The sequence below is a fragment of the Elephantulus edwardii genome, unplaced genomic scaffold (assembly GCF_000299155.1).
Source record: "Elephantulus edwardii isolate Elephantulus edwardi_28Jun2011 unplaced genomic scaffold, EleEdw1.0 scaffold00052, whole genome shotgun sequence".
Lineage (NCBI taxonomy): Eukaryota > Metazoa > Chordata > Mammalia > Macroscelidea > Macroscelididae > Elephantulus > Elephantulus edwardii.
In genome coordinates, this window is record NW_006399802.1 from 16082436 (window position 1) to 16097859 (window position 15424).

Here is a 15424-nt window from a genome sequence, read left to right on the forward strand (position 1 = left end):
GTTTCTGCATTCCCATGAACACCCCTACCAACCAGAGGTGTCAGTGAGAGTAACTTTACAAAAGGCTTCTCTACTCAACTAAGTGTAAAACAGTAAAATAGATTTCTTCCTGCAAGACTTCTTGGAGCACACAAGATGCTAATTGCATTGTGACACCCCTAGGGGATTTAAAGTGCAGAATTTCCAAAACCAGCGGGGAGCAGCCTGAGAGGCTGGTGCCCGTGATAACACATCTTGGGAAGCAATGATCTAAAATTACTGGATTCACACCTCCCCTTCTTTCCTGCATCCCTGTTCTCCATCATTCTTGTCTAGTCAGGAAATCAACTTGTATTCTTACATTCTCCATTTTTTCTCCACATTTCACGATATAAAGTATTTCCAATATACTTCAACTCTTCAATGGAACGAAAACACATGCAAGTTCCACAGACAGTGTCATGGGTGCCAATGAGAACAGGATAGAAATTTCCAATGTATGTGATATCTCAAAAGAAACCTCATAGGCTTCGAGTCACAACAGACTCCGAGCTGACCGCCCAGTGAGCTCTGGGGGCAGCAAATCACACAGGAGGAGACAGCTTGTCTTTCTCCTGAGTCACTGGCGGATTCAAGCTGGCAGAGAAGCACCACCTCTAGGTTAGTATCACAACTCCCTATGTGGACTACCAATCTCATTTGTTCTGTCACAGCACAAAAGTAGCTAAACTGAAAACAATGAAGGTAAAATTAAAACCAACAAACAACAAAAATGTGCTCTACAACTGAGCTTGATCCGACTGTCCCACAACAAAGCTGTGTTCCCCCACATTTTCATCACACCACACCTGCAATCAGTCGTGACAGTGTCTCCACAATGCTACAGAAGGCACTATGGCAGGTGCTTTCCATGGACTGTCTCATTTACTCCTCAAAGTAATCCAAGGTGGTGGATATTACTTGTCCTTATTTTATGCCAGAAAGAATGGAAGCTAGGAGGCTAAAAATAAAGTGACATTGCCATAACTAGTCGACTAGAGATTCAAACCCAGATAGTCTGACTTTAAAGCTCCTGTTCTATACCTTACTGCTGCTGCTTTACGTGTAAATGGAAGAGACTCTAGAAGCTTTCTCTTATGGTCCACGGTATGTTCTGAAGGACCTAAATCATGCATTCAGACTGCTATATCTATAAATAATAATAGAAGTAATTCGTGGCTGTTTACACCAGGCTAGGCAACACAGTCAGAGATACTTGGTTCATAAGCAATGGAGACCATTGTATACTTTCTGAAATAAAATAAAACTATAGGTTTTTTAAATATAATGCTCCTTGGGGAGAGTTAGTAAAAGACAACTCAATTAACTAACCAGTGCTACCTCCTTGGAACCTTGAGTAGAGAAGGATGCTGATGTGTATTTAGGCCCAGAGGGGAGGAGTGCAATACTCAACCAGTGATACCTGTTATGACTACAAACGGGAGGGATTTATGGCAGTTAAACCCTCACTCCACCACTTTCCATTCCACTAGGGCAGAGACACAGCAAATCTCATTTCTTCCTTGCAAAGGCCCCACATAAAATCTTCCTATAAGGAAGGATAAGGAGAGAGGAACTTCTCCTTGCTCTCTATGTCCAACAGCTCCTGGGAGTCACCCCAGTTTCACAACTTCACCCCTGCAGCCACTGTTCCTTCTGTAGCAACAGCTCGATCCAGGTGGTTGTTTTCTAACACTCACAGATACCACTTTCTCTTAGACCCAGCTTCCTGGAGTCTAGCTCAGGCCTGCATCAGCCACACAGGACCCTCTCCAAGAGCATGCGTCTTGTCCCTGAGGGGTCATCCTCCAAGCTTAGAAACCACGGCACTGACTGAACACCAAGTTTCTTCATGGGACTTGTTCTGTAAGCACCCAAATTTCAATCATTCTAGCATCTTTCCATTCTTCCCTCAGAGCTAGAGTTTACAGGTGGATTGGGAAGTGCTTCCTTCAGTCGCTACCTTAGTTATTCCTAGTGTGGTGCTCTGAGGATCTCAGAAATCCAAGTTCACGGACCCCACCGTGACTTAGTAAATCACTGGACTGAGGCTCAGCTCTCCAGGTGACCCTTATGTACATTCAAGTTTGCAAACTATTACGTTAGAGTTCTCCCTTTGCCCTTTTACTTACCTACTTAATAATTTCTTGTTAGTTAATGATTCCTTAACAGTTAATAGTTCCTGGAGGGTACAATTGTTAGTGTGTGTGGCTACTAACTCAAAAGCTAGAGGCCTGTCTACCCAGGGGCATTTTGACATGACTCTCAACATCAGAAAAATCACCTACAGAAAACCATCTGGGGTCAAGGTCTACTGTGACACACACACACACACACACACACACACACACACACACACTGAGTGTGAGTGTGTGCGTGTTTTGAGTACTGTTGAGTCAGAACTAACCCGTATATGACCCTCCAGTGGGTTTTCAGAGGCAGTAACCCTCACAAGAGTAGATTTGCCATCTTTCTCCAATGGAGCAGCAGGTGGATTTGAACCACTTGCTTTCAGGTTGGCATCGCAGCATCATACCACTAGGCCACCAGAGCTCCCCGAGTCACTAGGAATTGGAATTGATTCTACGGCAGTTGGTTTTGGTTTTAATACATTTTTATTTTAGTATCTCTGTTGCTACAAAAGGCGTAGCTCCTGTCTCCTGACTGACTTAGCACCCCAGGCCTATAGCCCTTCTTCCTGCTAGGAGGCGCTGAAATCCAGTGACGTGAAATCGTAGACATGGACGCGCTCCACACACCTGGGCATTCACTCTGGACGCGTTCTCCAGCTGGGCTTTCAAAATGTTACACTTCACGTGCTCAGCTATCGGGGAAGGCAAAAGGGGGGTCTGAAGAGTCTTCTCGGAAACTTTCTTTTCTTCAGCCTGTGACAAACCAAAATATATGCAACAGATTGTTTTGAAAAACAAAACACAAACCATGAAAATTACTTTTTTGCAACAAACATAACTGCAAATCACACACCGACCGAAAATGTAGACAAGCATGTCTCCTCCTCTTTGCATGTGCTCTATGCTTTACAAAAGACATACAGACATCATCCTGCTCTCTGGTGAAATAAGGAGAGCATGTCTCATGAAGCCCATTACTATGCAAAAGGCAGGGTGGCAGTTTACATTTATGAAGAGACTTTTCCAGAGTCGTGTGGCTAGAACAAGCAGGACTCAAGCCTCAAGGCTCCAGCACCATAATTTAGCTCTCTTCACCAGACCGGTTGCCTCTTACAGGCTTCCTAGGTGATGCAAATGAGTAACATTCTTGACAGCTAATGGAAAGGTTTGGAGGTTCAAATCCAATCAGGTATGCTTTAGAAGAAAGGCTTAGCTATCCACGTCTGAAAAACCAGTCATTGAAAACCACGTGTTTTTCAGTGACACAGATGCCACCCTTAATCAGAGTCAACGTGATAGCAACTGGTTTTTTTTTTGCAACTTCTCACTTATAAAGACTCAATCCTGTGATTGTTGGGCCAAAGGAAAGAAAAGGAAATACATATTAGCATAAATACAACAGAACTTGTTGACTATTGTGAGCCTCAAGCTTGAGAGACTGGTATCTATGTTATCTCATTAGGAAAGTGTTTCTTATTTCAATAAGTTAGTGCTGCTTCTGGCATTTTGGGGGGTTTTTTGCTATATGCCACATATGAGGTCAATATGGACTTACACTTTGCTAATGTGAATTACTCTGGCAGTATCTATTTTAACCATGTCCTAAGCAACAATATCTTTAAAATCACAGAATTACTATTATATGCACCTAAAAAACAAAAAGGAAAAGAAACAAACCCCAAAACACCTCAAAGCCACTGAGTTGGAATCAACTCATAGCTGCCCCTCTGGCAGGTTTTCTTAGGCTGGAAATCACAAAGGACAGGAAGGATCAGTCCTTGGAAAAAGACATCAGGCTGGGAAAGGTGGGTGGGGGAGCAGTCAGAGAAGGTGAGGAAGACCCTCAACAAGATGGACTGACTGGTACAGTGACTGTAACAACGGGCTCAAGCACATCAGAGACGGCCAGGACAGGGCAGGACAGGCAAGGTTCAGATCTGTCGTTCACTGGACTCCTGTGAAGTATGGTCAACTCAATGACACTGGAGAATATCGCCTCTCTTTCTTCCATGGACCAGCTGGTGAATTCGAACCACGCCCTTTTGCGTTAGTAGTTTTACTCACTATCCACTAGGCCACAGAGCTAATATTTATATTATCATTGAGATAAAAATACTCATTTATGTGTAAAACATAAACTTATCCTTGAAGGCATACATACTACACATAGGGAAATAATGTCTTCTTATCAATCACACCTACTGTGGTCATTGCATATCCTAGTACGGTGCATGGCAAAGGGCATGTGTCTAATAAAAAGCCACTGAAGAAGATGATGATGTCACACAGTTATTGTCAGAGAGATATGTATTCAATAAAAAAGGTCCAAGGGCATAAGATTGCTAAACAGCACCTGAGGGATACCATGACTAACTTAGCCATAATGTAGCAAGAGAATAATAAACTGTTCTAAAACCGCAGATTCTGCAAGTTCCAGAATTAATCTTATTTGCTAACTCAAAAGTCCTGCTGAGTACTGAGGTATACTGAGCAAGTATATGAGTGCTTTAGAGTAGGGAGAGGCCTGTTGGCTGGCTGAGATCACGTAATAAAGAAAACACAGTATACATTTTCCCAGTGGACTCCCCAAACACATAGAGAAGCACTTGTTGTAAGCACAACTTGGTAATTTTATGTAACCATCAGATAAGCAGACAGAGGAGACAGAGTTCTGGATATGAATCTCAGGTCCTTCCTTACCAACACTATAAAAAAAAAAGTCAGTAAATAAAAGATTAAGATGACTATAAAAAAGAAAGTAATGCTAGTCATCAACATTTGTTGTTACACAGCATTGTGTCAGAATCGACTCATAGCTGAGCCTCCAGTGGTTTTAAGAGGCCATTAATCACTCAGGAGGAGACTACCCATCTCTTCCCCACAGAGCTGCTTATGGACTCGAACAGTGTTCCTTTGGGTTGGCTGTGCAATTCTTTCTCACTAAGCCACCAGAGTTCACTTAGTTAACATTTGCTATGTTTTATTATGGGTCAAAAAGCAGCGCTGATGGTTTAGTGAATGTATTGTGTCTTGGGCTGTAACTTAAAAGGTCAGCAGTTCAAGTCCACCTGCTGCTCTTCAGGACAAAAATTAGTCAGCCTGTTCCAATTAAGATTTACAGCTTTAGAACCATCACTGTAGAAAGAGTATGAGGATCCAAGGCGGGGGTTGAGGGGAGCAGGGAGGGTGCAAATAGAGGGGTAAGGATGGGTGTTAATCATAGGGTTGCACAATTCGATGGGTGGGTGGGGTGAAGGAAATGAGAAGGATATTTTGTGGAAAATAATGTATACAAACCTTGTAAGTAAAACAGAATAAAATCTAAAAATAAAAAATAAATAAAAGATGTATAGCTTTAGAAATCTAGTAGAGGGTTGCCATAGGTTGATATTGACTCAATGGCAGTGGTTTTGGGGGCTTTTTAAAATTCTCCCTCACCCCTGGGCAAGGAAGCCCTGGTAACTAAGTGGTAAGGAGCTGTGCTGCAATCCTGAAGACATGTGTTTCAATACTACCTGCTCCACAGGAGGACGGGCAACCTCCTCCTGTACACTAACCGGCCTCTGAAAACTCGCTGGAGGGTCAGCTATGAAGGGTTGTTGATTCTGACTTGACGATAGACAACAGCAACATCAGATGAGAAAAACAAAACAGAAGGATGAGAAATCATCCCCAAGGTCATACAGGAAATAAGCACAGGATGCAAGATTCATACCAAGGACCAGAGGACACCATTGTCAGAACTCTTCACTTGATCATACTGGCTCCACTCAACCTCTCAGAGTTTCAGGTGTTTTCTTTATTAAGATTGTTAGTGGTTAAAGAAATAAATCAGAAAAGAGTAGTGGAGGGCATTAGTGATGCTGAAAGGAGAGCTATAAGGCAGCAGTTAAGTGCTTGGCTGCGAACCAAACAGTTGGCAGTTTGAACCTACCCAGTGACTCATAAAAAGCCTTGGCCATCTGTTTTCACAAAAACGACTGTGGTTGCTCGGTGCTGTCAGGCAGATTCAAACGCACAGTGACCCTACGAACAACAGGTCTGACCCCTCTCCTATCCTGTGCCATTTCATCATCTCTGACATACTTGAGCTCACTGCTGCAGTCACTGTATCAATTTCTTTAGTTGAGGGTCTTCCTCTCTTTTGCTGACCACTTTACAGCCTAGAAAACTGAAAGGGGCACTTCTACTTTGTCACATGGTATCACTAGATTAAAAGAAAGAAAGAAAATCTTTGGCACCGAACATAATAACAACAATGATCCTGAGCCAAGGAAGATGATAGAAAGCAGCCTGGCTCATTTTAGTCAAGTCCTTATGCTGTAGACAAATAAGTAATGTATTTATTTAGAAAGATGAAGTTTAGCAGAATTTAGCCTGTATTTACACTGGCATTAAATCCAGTTGCATTAAGACAGTGAATAGTTGTATGGTCATATTTCCACTGGGATATAAAGAGTTAACTTTTCAATTAGATTTACCTAGGGCGAGTGTGTGTGTGTGTGTGTGTGTGTGTGTGTGAGAGAGAGAGAGAGAGAGAGACAGAGAGACGGAGGAAAGGAGAAGGAGAGAGAGAGAGGGAGAGGGAGAAGAAGGAGAGGGAGAGGGAGACACGGGTGGGGAAAGAGATGCTGGTATATAGGAATTAAATAGATTCTAAAGCTCATTTGAGCATTTTGACAGTTGCTTAAGGGTATATATAGTTATCCTGATAGTAAGGACCGAAAACCATTTTTTTAATAAAATTGAATGCTGCCAAAATAAGAAAAGAATGAGAATTCAGTATTGATTTTCCTCCATTGAATTCAGTAATTCTAAACTGCTTTTTGCACATAAAATTGAAATTGGTTTGTTCCTGCTATAACTAGATAAAGCAGTATCTGGGAAAAAGCAGTAATATTCAGCTCCATGAACAGATGTGGGCAAAAACCAATCTAAATTTTGGAAAATTTGTGCATCATTATGTGGATTTATTTGTATAAAGGATGTTTCGCCTGGTGACGAAGATTTGGGTTAAAAAAATCATAGGCCACCCTGAAGAACGGCTCCTGAAGATTGTGCTTTCTCTCTTTCAGATGCACAGATTTTGCATTTGACACATAATCCATTTGAATCACTGAAAGATACTTTACTCCCTAATATGGAAATGCAAAATGTAGATTTCAAAGTCTACAAATGACTGAAAATTGGGCTTTTATAGTATGATAATGGGAAGTAACTCATCTGCTCTGGAATGTCATTTGAGAATAAAGAAATGATCGGATGCATACTTAAAGTGTTTACACAAATTGTTGACACATTCGAAGTCTGATGAGGTTTAAATTCCAGTGAGAGTTGCAGCTAAAACTTTGGAACTGAGCAATGAAAATGACTGCTCATTATTAAGTCAAAACCAGGAAATTACTCAAACCTTGGAAGAATCTAAGAACTCCAGAGCATTGGGCCTAGAAAAAAATGTTCAAAGTGATCCAAGCCGTTGGCTTTATAATTGTAGTGTCATGATGAGTTGTGAGGTCTGATTCAAGGAACTTTTTGATTAGTGATAGATGTGAGTTTGAAGTAATATACTTTGTTTAGGTCTTATGACAAAGTCAAGGTTAGCCATATAATCAGATCACTCCAGGTATATGCTTCTCATTGCTGTTCTATGCTGCCTAGTTGACCGCAACTCATAGGGACTCCATGAACAACGGATCTGAATTCTGCCCTATTCTGTGATTACTGATGTGTTTCCGTAGAGGACGTAGAAAGTGAGTATGGTTCTAGTTCCAGCAAAATGCTCAATCACTAGCTGTGTCTTAACTCGGAGCAAGCCAACTATTTTCAATGTTCTACCAAGAGTCACAGCTATTACAAATTATTACAAAATACTATACACTGCCAACACAAAGGTATATGGTTCAAATTCGCCAGCTGTTCTGTGGGAGAAAGATGGGCAATCTCCTCCTGTACAATTTGCTGAAATACTGCTGGAGGATCAGATATGGGTTGGTTCCGACTCGATGGTACAGTAAGCAGCTATAGAGCTGGTGAGTTTTCTGCGGCTCTGTGTATTATATTTTCTTGCAAACAACTTTTAGATTTTTGTCAAACTCTGTGTATGCCCTTTTAAAACTGTTCAACATATATATTGCAGAAAGAAAGCTGGATACCAAGAAGCCAGATACCAAGAAAGAAGTCCAACCCAAGCACACATTACGTATTGAGTTAAATCTTCAGCGTCAAATACAGGTTTGCTTAAGAAAGACTTAATGGATGACTGAATATATACATGTCACTCCAGGGAGAGATTCTGTCTCTGTGAAGTGGATGGTGAGCAGGACATTGAAAATAAAGCCTGAAGTTGGGTCTGTTCGTGATTAAAGGAACTCCAGGCAGCCCTCATCAGTCCAAAAGTATTTCCATTGTTAGTTCCAAGGTTGTACCCAAAACTACCACGGGAATTTAAATCTCATCAGATTTTAAAAGTGTAAACAGTTTGTGAAAACAACTTAATTATGTATTTGATAATGTATTCTCTGATGACATCCCTCAGGCAGTGAGGAACAGAGGTGGGGGTAGTGAAGGATTGAGGTCTTCTGAGAAATCCTACTAGTCTTTTTTTTGTTAAATTTGTGTGCGTGTGTGTGTGTGTGTGTGTGTGTGAGAGAGAGAGAGAGAGAGAGAGAGAGAGAGAGAGAGAGAGAGATTGAGAGATTTTAATGAAGGTTTACAGAAAGGTTGAGCTTTCATTCATTTATTCATTGTTGCACATTTTTCTTCCTCCTCCTCCCTCCTTCCCTCAGTCCAGTAGACCACCTGATCCAGTCTATTGCCATACATATAATGCCTAATGATACATTCCTCTCTGATAGTTCTTCCCCTCATATTTATAAGCCCAGAGGGCTAACTAGGGTGGAGGTGTGGTCCAGGAAGGAAGCACAAGCTTCCCATGCTCACTTGCTCAGGTAAGGAGGAAGAGCTTCCCAGATCAGTTCTTCAAGTTCTTCATATCCCCTCTTAGAAAGGGACAAAGCTAAACATTAGAGTTTTAAGAAGCCATCAACTTTATAAACAACAGATCTGACTTGTGCTGTCCTATCATGTGCCGTTCTCATCTCTCTGACATGTGAGTTCACTGCTGCAGTCACTGTGTCATCTCATTCAAGGTCTTTCTCTCTTTTGCTCACCCTTTACTTTTCCAAGCATGATGCCTCTCTCAACGGAATAGACGCTTCTAACAACATGTCCCAAGTATGTGAGGCAAAGCTTTGACATCTTTGTCAACAAGGAGCAGTCTAGCTGCACTTTTCCAAGACATAACTGTTTCCTTTTTTTGGTAGTCCATGGGATATGTGTCATCCTTATTCACTGTTTAGCTTTCAGACGCATAGCAAATGACTGAAAAGACCATGACATGAATCAGGTGCACCGTAGTCTTCAAACTGACTGCTTTGCTCCTCAGTAATTTGGAAAGGGCCTTGACAGCAGACTTTTCCAACACAATACATCTCTTGATCTTCTGACTGTTAGTACCAAGAGTGTTGATTGTGAGTCCAATGTTATAGTAGGTGTTATAAACTATGAATAAGCAATCCTTTATAAGGACAATCCTTTATAGAAGTAGATGGACAACAGTGGTTCACAACTAGGGTGATTTTTCTCTCCTGAAGACATTTAGCAATGTTGGAGTTATTTTTTAATTCTTCTTCTTTTTTAAATTATGCATATATTCTTTTTGTTTGTTCTCACTCATATTGTATTTCACATGACCATTCCCATACATTGTGTTTTATAAAATTAATCACCATTGATCTATGCCCACTATTACCCTGTCTTTTCAGATCTCCACTAGATCTTTGCTAATTCTTTCACCCTCTCCTTCCACCCACCAAATTCTGTGACCCAAAATCACCCCCCTTCTCACTCTCAGCCCCCCTACTTCATCCCCTTCCATCTTTGGATATTTATACATATATTACTAGTTTGGTTCTGTTTGTATAATAATGGTCTTAGGTAGAATTTATCATTATGAGTCTGAGTTATTTCATTTAATAGAATGTTCTCAAGCCCTTCCTATGTTATATAGCATTTTTTGGAATCACTGCTCCTAAGTGCTGCATATTATTCCATTATGGAAAGTCCCACGATTTCTCAATCCATTCATTTGCTGAGGGACATGTGGGGTGCTTCCACATTCTTTCTCTTGTGAGTAACACTGCTATGAACATTGGTGTACAAATCTCCATTTGTGTCTCAGTTCTATTTTCCTCAGGGTATATTGCTTGGAGTTATTTTTTATGAACACAATTAGGTAGTAGTGTATCCTAGAAATGCTGCTAGACAAACTACAATGCATAAAGCAGCCTCCACAGCAAAGGAGTCTGAGGCCCATAATATCACTGATGCAAAGTGGGAGAAACCCTTATGAAAGCAGAGGGTTATGCTGGAGAGCAGAGGCCACTAGACCAGGAGTTAGGAACCCAAAGTCTCAGTACCTGTTATGTGACCTTGAGAAAGTCACCGGATAAAATTATAGATCCAACTCAGCACCAGCAACTTCAAAATAAATTTTCTTTTTAAACAGTTCTAGCCAAATGAGAATGGATTTCTGCCTTTTTTAACCCTTCCTACTTCAACTCCTTCCTTCCATCCTTCCATCAGCAAGTAATTACTGAACTTCTACTACATACCAGGCACCATTAGAAGGAGATAGAGGGATAAAGGCAGAAAGAGACAGACCGAGGGATAAAGGTAGGAAAGTAGCAGTATGGATGTTGTTCTTATGGAGATTTCAGTCAAAGAGGAGAGAGAGACAGCTGACAAACAGAACTCCATTACTGGTCTCAGCAGCAAGGGAAAGATTTGGTCAGTAATTCCCAAAGAGAACGCAAGTGAATGTTTTGCTTCTAAAAGACACCCTAAACAGAAACACCAGGGACCATTAATAAGAAACCCCTCTAAAGCAAAGGCATATAGTTTAGAAGGCAAGCAGAGGTTACACTCAGATGCGGACATGAGCACCAAGCCCGTGCTCCCAGCGAAGCCCCCAGGCCCTGGGCACCTTGTTGATGTTGATGTGCAGAGCAGGCCACGGACCAACAGCCTTCACTGTTTCCAGTTCCAGTTTCTTTATATGTGCAGCAGCATCACTGAACAGTGGAGGTGCTCCTGGACTCAACTCTAAAAAATGCAGGCAGAGGGAAGAAAAGGAAAGTTTGAAAGGACAGAAAGATACAGGTGAGAAAGAACACTGGCCAGAGTCTGACCCCAGCACCCCTTCTGCTGCTCTCCTCCCCTACACCTTGCATCATCCCTGGAGTGTGTACCAGCTGAGGCGTATAATAGCATTGAGGACAAGGTTTCAAGATCTAGTCCTCTTCACCTCCCCCTCCCACACTCCATGAGCTGGGTGGTCCTGGGCAAGCTGCTACCTCCCTGAACATCAGAGTCATTTAAAGGTGGAAATAAAATTACTCACTTTCCAAGGTTGCAGTGAATAGTGAGATCATTCACACACAAATGTTTTACAAATGAAAAGCATTATGCAAATTGGAAAGATCTGTGTGTGGGCTAACATGTCTATAAGTGTGCAATGTTATGCTTCTAAACCAAATCTACTGATTTTTGATTTCTGTACTTTTGTACTTTTAATTTCTGTACTACCTAGCCTCCCACTAGCTTAGATTTATTCATTAATACATTAAATTATTCACTGAATATTAAATACTTGGGCCAAGTATTGCTAGCTATTGGGATCTAGGGAGCTGGAATAAAGAGGGGAATGAGACAAAATTCCAGTTGATCAAGAGAGAGAGACAGACACAGGTACTAAATAAAATGGACAAAAGCTATACTTCATTTCCACCTGTAATGTGATGGTCTTGACTTATAAATGTTTTTCTTTAAAACTTTTTCAAACTTTTATTAAAGCCAGTCTTTGTTACCGAAAACAAACTATTAATAAAATATTTTAGCTTTTTTTTTTTAAAGAGTTCTGCTTCATTAGCACAGGAGTAAGAAAGGGTACAGGGACTTGAAAACTGGAAATTCAGGAAGATTGTTAAGGGAAATGTCACTGAAGAGGTAACATTTGCACTAGCTTCTGAAGGAGAGGTAGGAGTTCGCCCAGGCAGAGAAAAAGGAGTCATTGAGGGCAGAGCTGGAACACAGCACTGCGTTTAGCGAGTGGAGAGCTGCTTCAGGTGTGGTGAGGAATGAGGAAGGTTAGAGATCTTGGCACAGGGATCAGGCTGGAAGGTATGTGTGTTAACATATTTTAGCTGTGGGCAGTGAAGAACCTCGAAGAGACTTTAAGTCAAGAAAGCTACAGATACACTTGTAGAGCTGCCACTTGGGAAGCATGAGGATGGAGCTAGATAGGGTACCCCTGAGGATGCTGTTACAATTATCAAGATACTCAAAGATGAGACAGGGCTGTGCAGAGAGTGCAAAGGGTTCTGATTCTTGAGCACCAAGTGGATATTGAGCTCCACTCCAATGCCCAGCTCTCAATTGGTGCCAGGTTTACAGATGAAGTTGAATGGCTCATCCTGTATCCCCAGTTAACAGGGGCTCATGAAATGTCAGTATTAGAGGGCTCCTTAAAGATCATCTTGTTGCCTCTACCTCAATTCACACATGAAAAAAACAAGGACTGAGAAGGGAACTTGACTCAATAGTGAGAATGAGAACTGAAGCCTCTTGTCTCTACTTCAATGCCTTTCAAACCCTATGTGATAAGAAGTAGTTCTTCCTATCTCTGACCCGACTCATCACAGGCCAATTCCCATAAAAATAGAATAAAGATACATTTCTGGGGAGGGCGAGAGGGAATGACAGATGTATAAAATCCAAGACCATATTTTTAAATAGCTGAAACAGATATAAAATCACTGTCACACTGCCAATTAACTACGTTTCTAATTGCTTACTTTTTGTTTCATGCCCTTCTCTTACTGCGATCTGCATCAGTGAGCAGACTAGCATGGCCTAACATCACCTTGCTTTCAGAGGTGGAAACATCAGAAAAGGGGCAGTAGAGGTTTTCCTGTCATTGTTATACACTGTCGAGTTGGAGCAGACTCACAGGTGAACCTCCAGCAGGTTTCTGAGACCGTTAACTGCTTAGAAGAAGACAGCACATCTTTTCCCCCACAGAGCAGCTGGTGGATTTGAACCGTGAGCTTTTAGGTTGGCAGCACAATCCTTTACCACTGAGCCACCAGAGCTCTGTTTTCCATAATTAGAAAAGTAGAAATGCAAACCACTGCAGGTCCGTCTTTGCCTTTTCCATTGCTTGAGCCAGGGATGGGAACAGCACAAGCAGAGAACTGCTAAGGAATGAGGTGGAGAGAGTGGCAATTGCACTGTTACTATGCAATGAAATCAGAATGAGCTGGTACACTGTATCCTTGAATTGTGCCTAAATGCACAAGCCTCTCATCCACGCTTGCTTGCCTTTACATGGCCATCAAGCACTAACTCCAGCCACAGTTATGATATAGGAGAACCTGTCCTGAATATCTAGCCAAGTCACGCAAATTCTACATCATTGCCTCCCCACCCTGCCCTGCCTTCTCCACTTCTACTTACTTGTAAGAGATTTACTGCTGGAGCCTGGGGACCTTGAAGGCCCCTCTTTGCTCTCCAGGGTCAGGGTGAGTCCATAGTTTGAGTGGTGTTGGTGCTGGTGAGGGTGATGCCTTCCTGGTGCTTTGGTGGTGAATGGTGTTCCCCCATTCTCCTCAATGCCAAAAGGTAGCCGGTCGGAGCTGCTGAGCACTGGAGAGGGAAGTGGGTAGCTGTGCAAGAGGACAAAGTCAGGGTTTAGTCAAGCAAACTGCTTTGATATCATTATGCATGTTTTTTTCTTTGGATGTGGGGTGAATCAGTGGTATTTCTTGTAAATGTGATTTTGTTTATATTTACAGTCTTCCTTGACAAAAGGAACTTTGGTAGTATAAAGTATAACTTTGACAGCTGCTAACCAAAAGATTTACAATTCAAATCCACTATCTGCTCTGCAGGAGACAGACAGACAGTCTTTTCCCTTAAAGACTGACCACCATTGAGGCATCATCTAAGGAGGTGAAATTGACTCAACAGTAGTAGGTGGTTGGATTTCCCCTCCCCCCCGAACAGGAATTTTGATTCATGAAGTTGCCTTCAGTTATATAATAAACCATCTGTCACTTCTAAACTTAATGTGCTCAGTTTCCAATAGGATATATGAAAATCCAATTTAAAGTGCAGTTTTCACAGGTACAATACAATCCGTTTGTTATATGCAGTATGACTAAATATTTCTATCCTTACCTGCTCAGTAATAGTATCACAATGAATAAGTAATAGAAGTTGAAATTTGTTTCATACTTAAAAGGAATCTAACACACAAAGTGACTATTTTATGATGGCTTAGCTGCTGAAGTATTGATCCAGATGATAGTTTCTTATATTAGAAGAAGCAAAGCCTAAAACAACTATAAGATATCATCTCACCCCAGTCAGAAGAGCAAAATTTAACAGAACAGTAAGCAACAAATGCTGGCAAGGTTGTGGAGAAACTTGAACCCTTATTCACTGTTGGTGGGAGTGTAAAATGGTACAACCCCTGTGGAAGGCAGTCTGGCGCTTTCTTAAAAAGTTGCAAATAGAGATACCATTTGACCCAGCAATTCCACTACTGGGAATATACCCTGAAGAGACCATAGCTGACATCCAAGCAGATATATGCACACCCATGTTTATTGCAGCTTTGTTCACAATAGCAAGGAGTTAGAAACAACCTAAGTGTCCATCAACAAATGAATGGATAGAGAAGCTGTGGTATATTCACACAATGGAAGCATTATGCCGCATTGAAAAACAAGGAACTCATGCAATATTATTCAAAATGGGTGACCTGGGAGGACATTATGCTGAGTGAAGTATCCCAGTCACAAAAGGACAAATACTGCATGGTGCCACTGTTGTAAAACAGGACTGACCCTGGGGTTGTGGGAAGGCTGAGAAAGATGGGTTCAATAATGTATACTGCACTGAAACAGATGAGGGAGAAAATTGTTTACAAGGGATATGTGATTAGGTATTTTTGTCATGACAGGAGTCTAGAGTGAAGGCTACATGGTGGAGGGGACCTGGGAGAAGTTTTGTAAAACAATGAAAGAATTTTTCTTTTACTTTTGCAAGAGGGTAGTATACTAGGGGGGAGGGTTGGGAGGGGAGAAATGTGCAACAATCAATGAATGGAAATCCAAAGTCTCTGTAAATTTTTACTAAAATTAATAATAAAT

The 15424-nt window shown here is 41.5% G+C and overlaps 1 protein-coding gene across 1 annotated transcript in view; it reads right to left on the reverse strand.

Moving 5' to 3' along the window:
- The window catches only part of EPB41L4B (erythrocyte membrane protein band 4.1 like 4B), a 195495-nt gene that overhangs the window by 38383 nt on the left and 141688 nt on the right, over positions 1-15424 (reverse strand). The window contains exons 18-20 of the mRNA XM_006886987.1: positions 13725-13933; positions 11194-11312; positions 2778-2903 (exon numbers count right to left, since the gene is read on the reverse strand). Of these exons, the coding sequence (XP_006887049.1) occupies positions 2778-2903; positions 11194-11312; positions 13725-13933 (454 nt within the window). The remainder of the gene's footprint in view (positions 1-2777; positions 2904-11193; positions 11313-13724; positions 13934-15424) is intronic.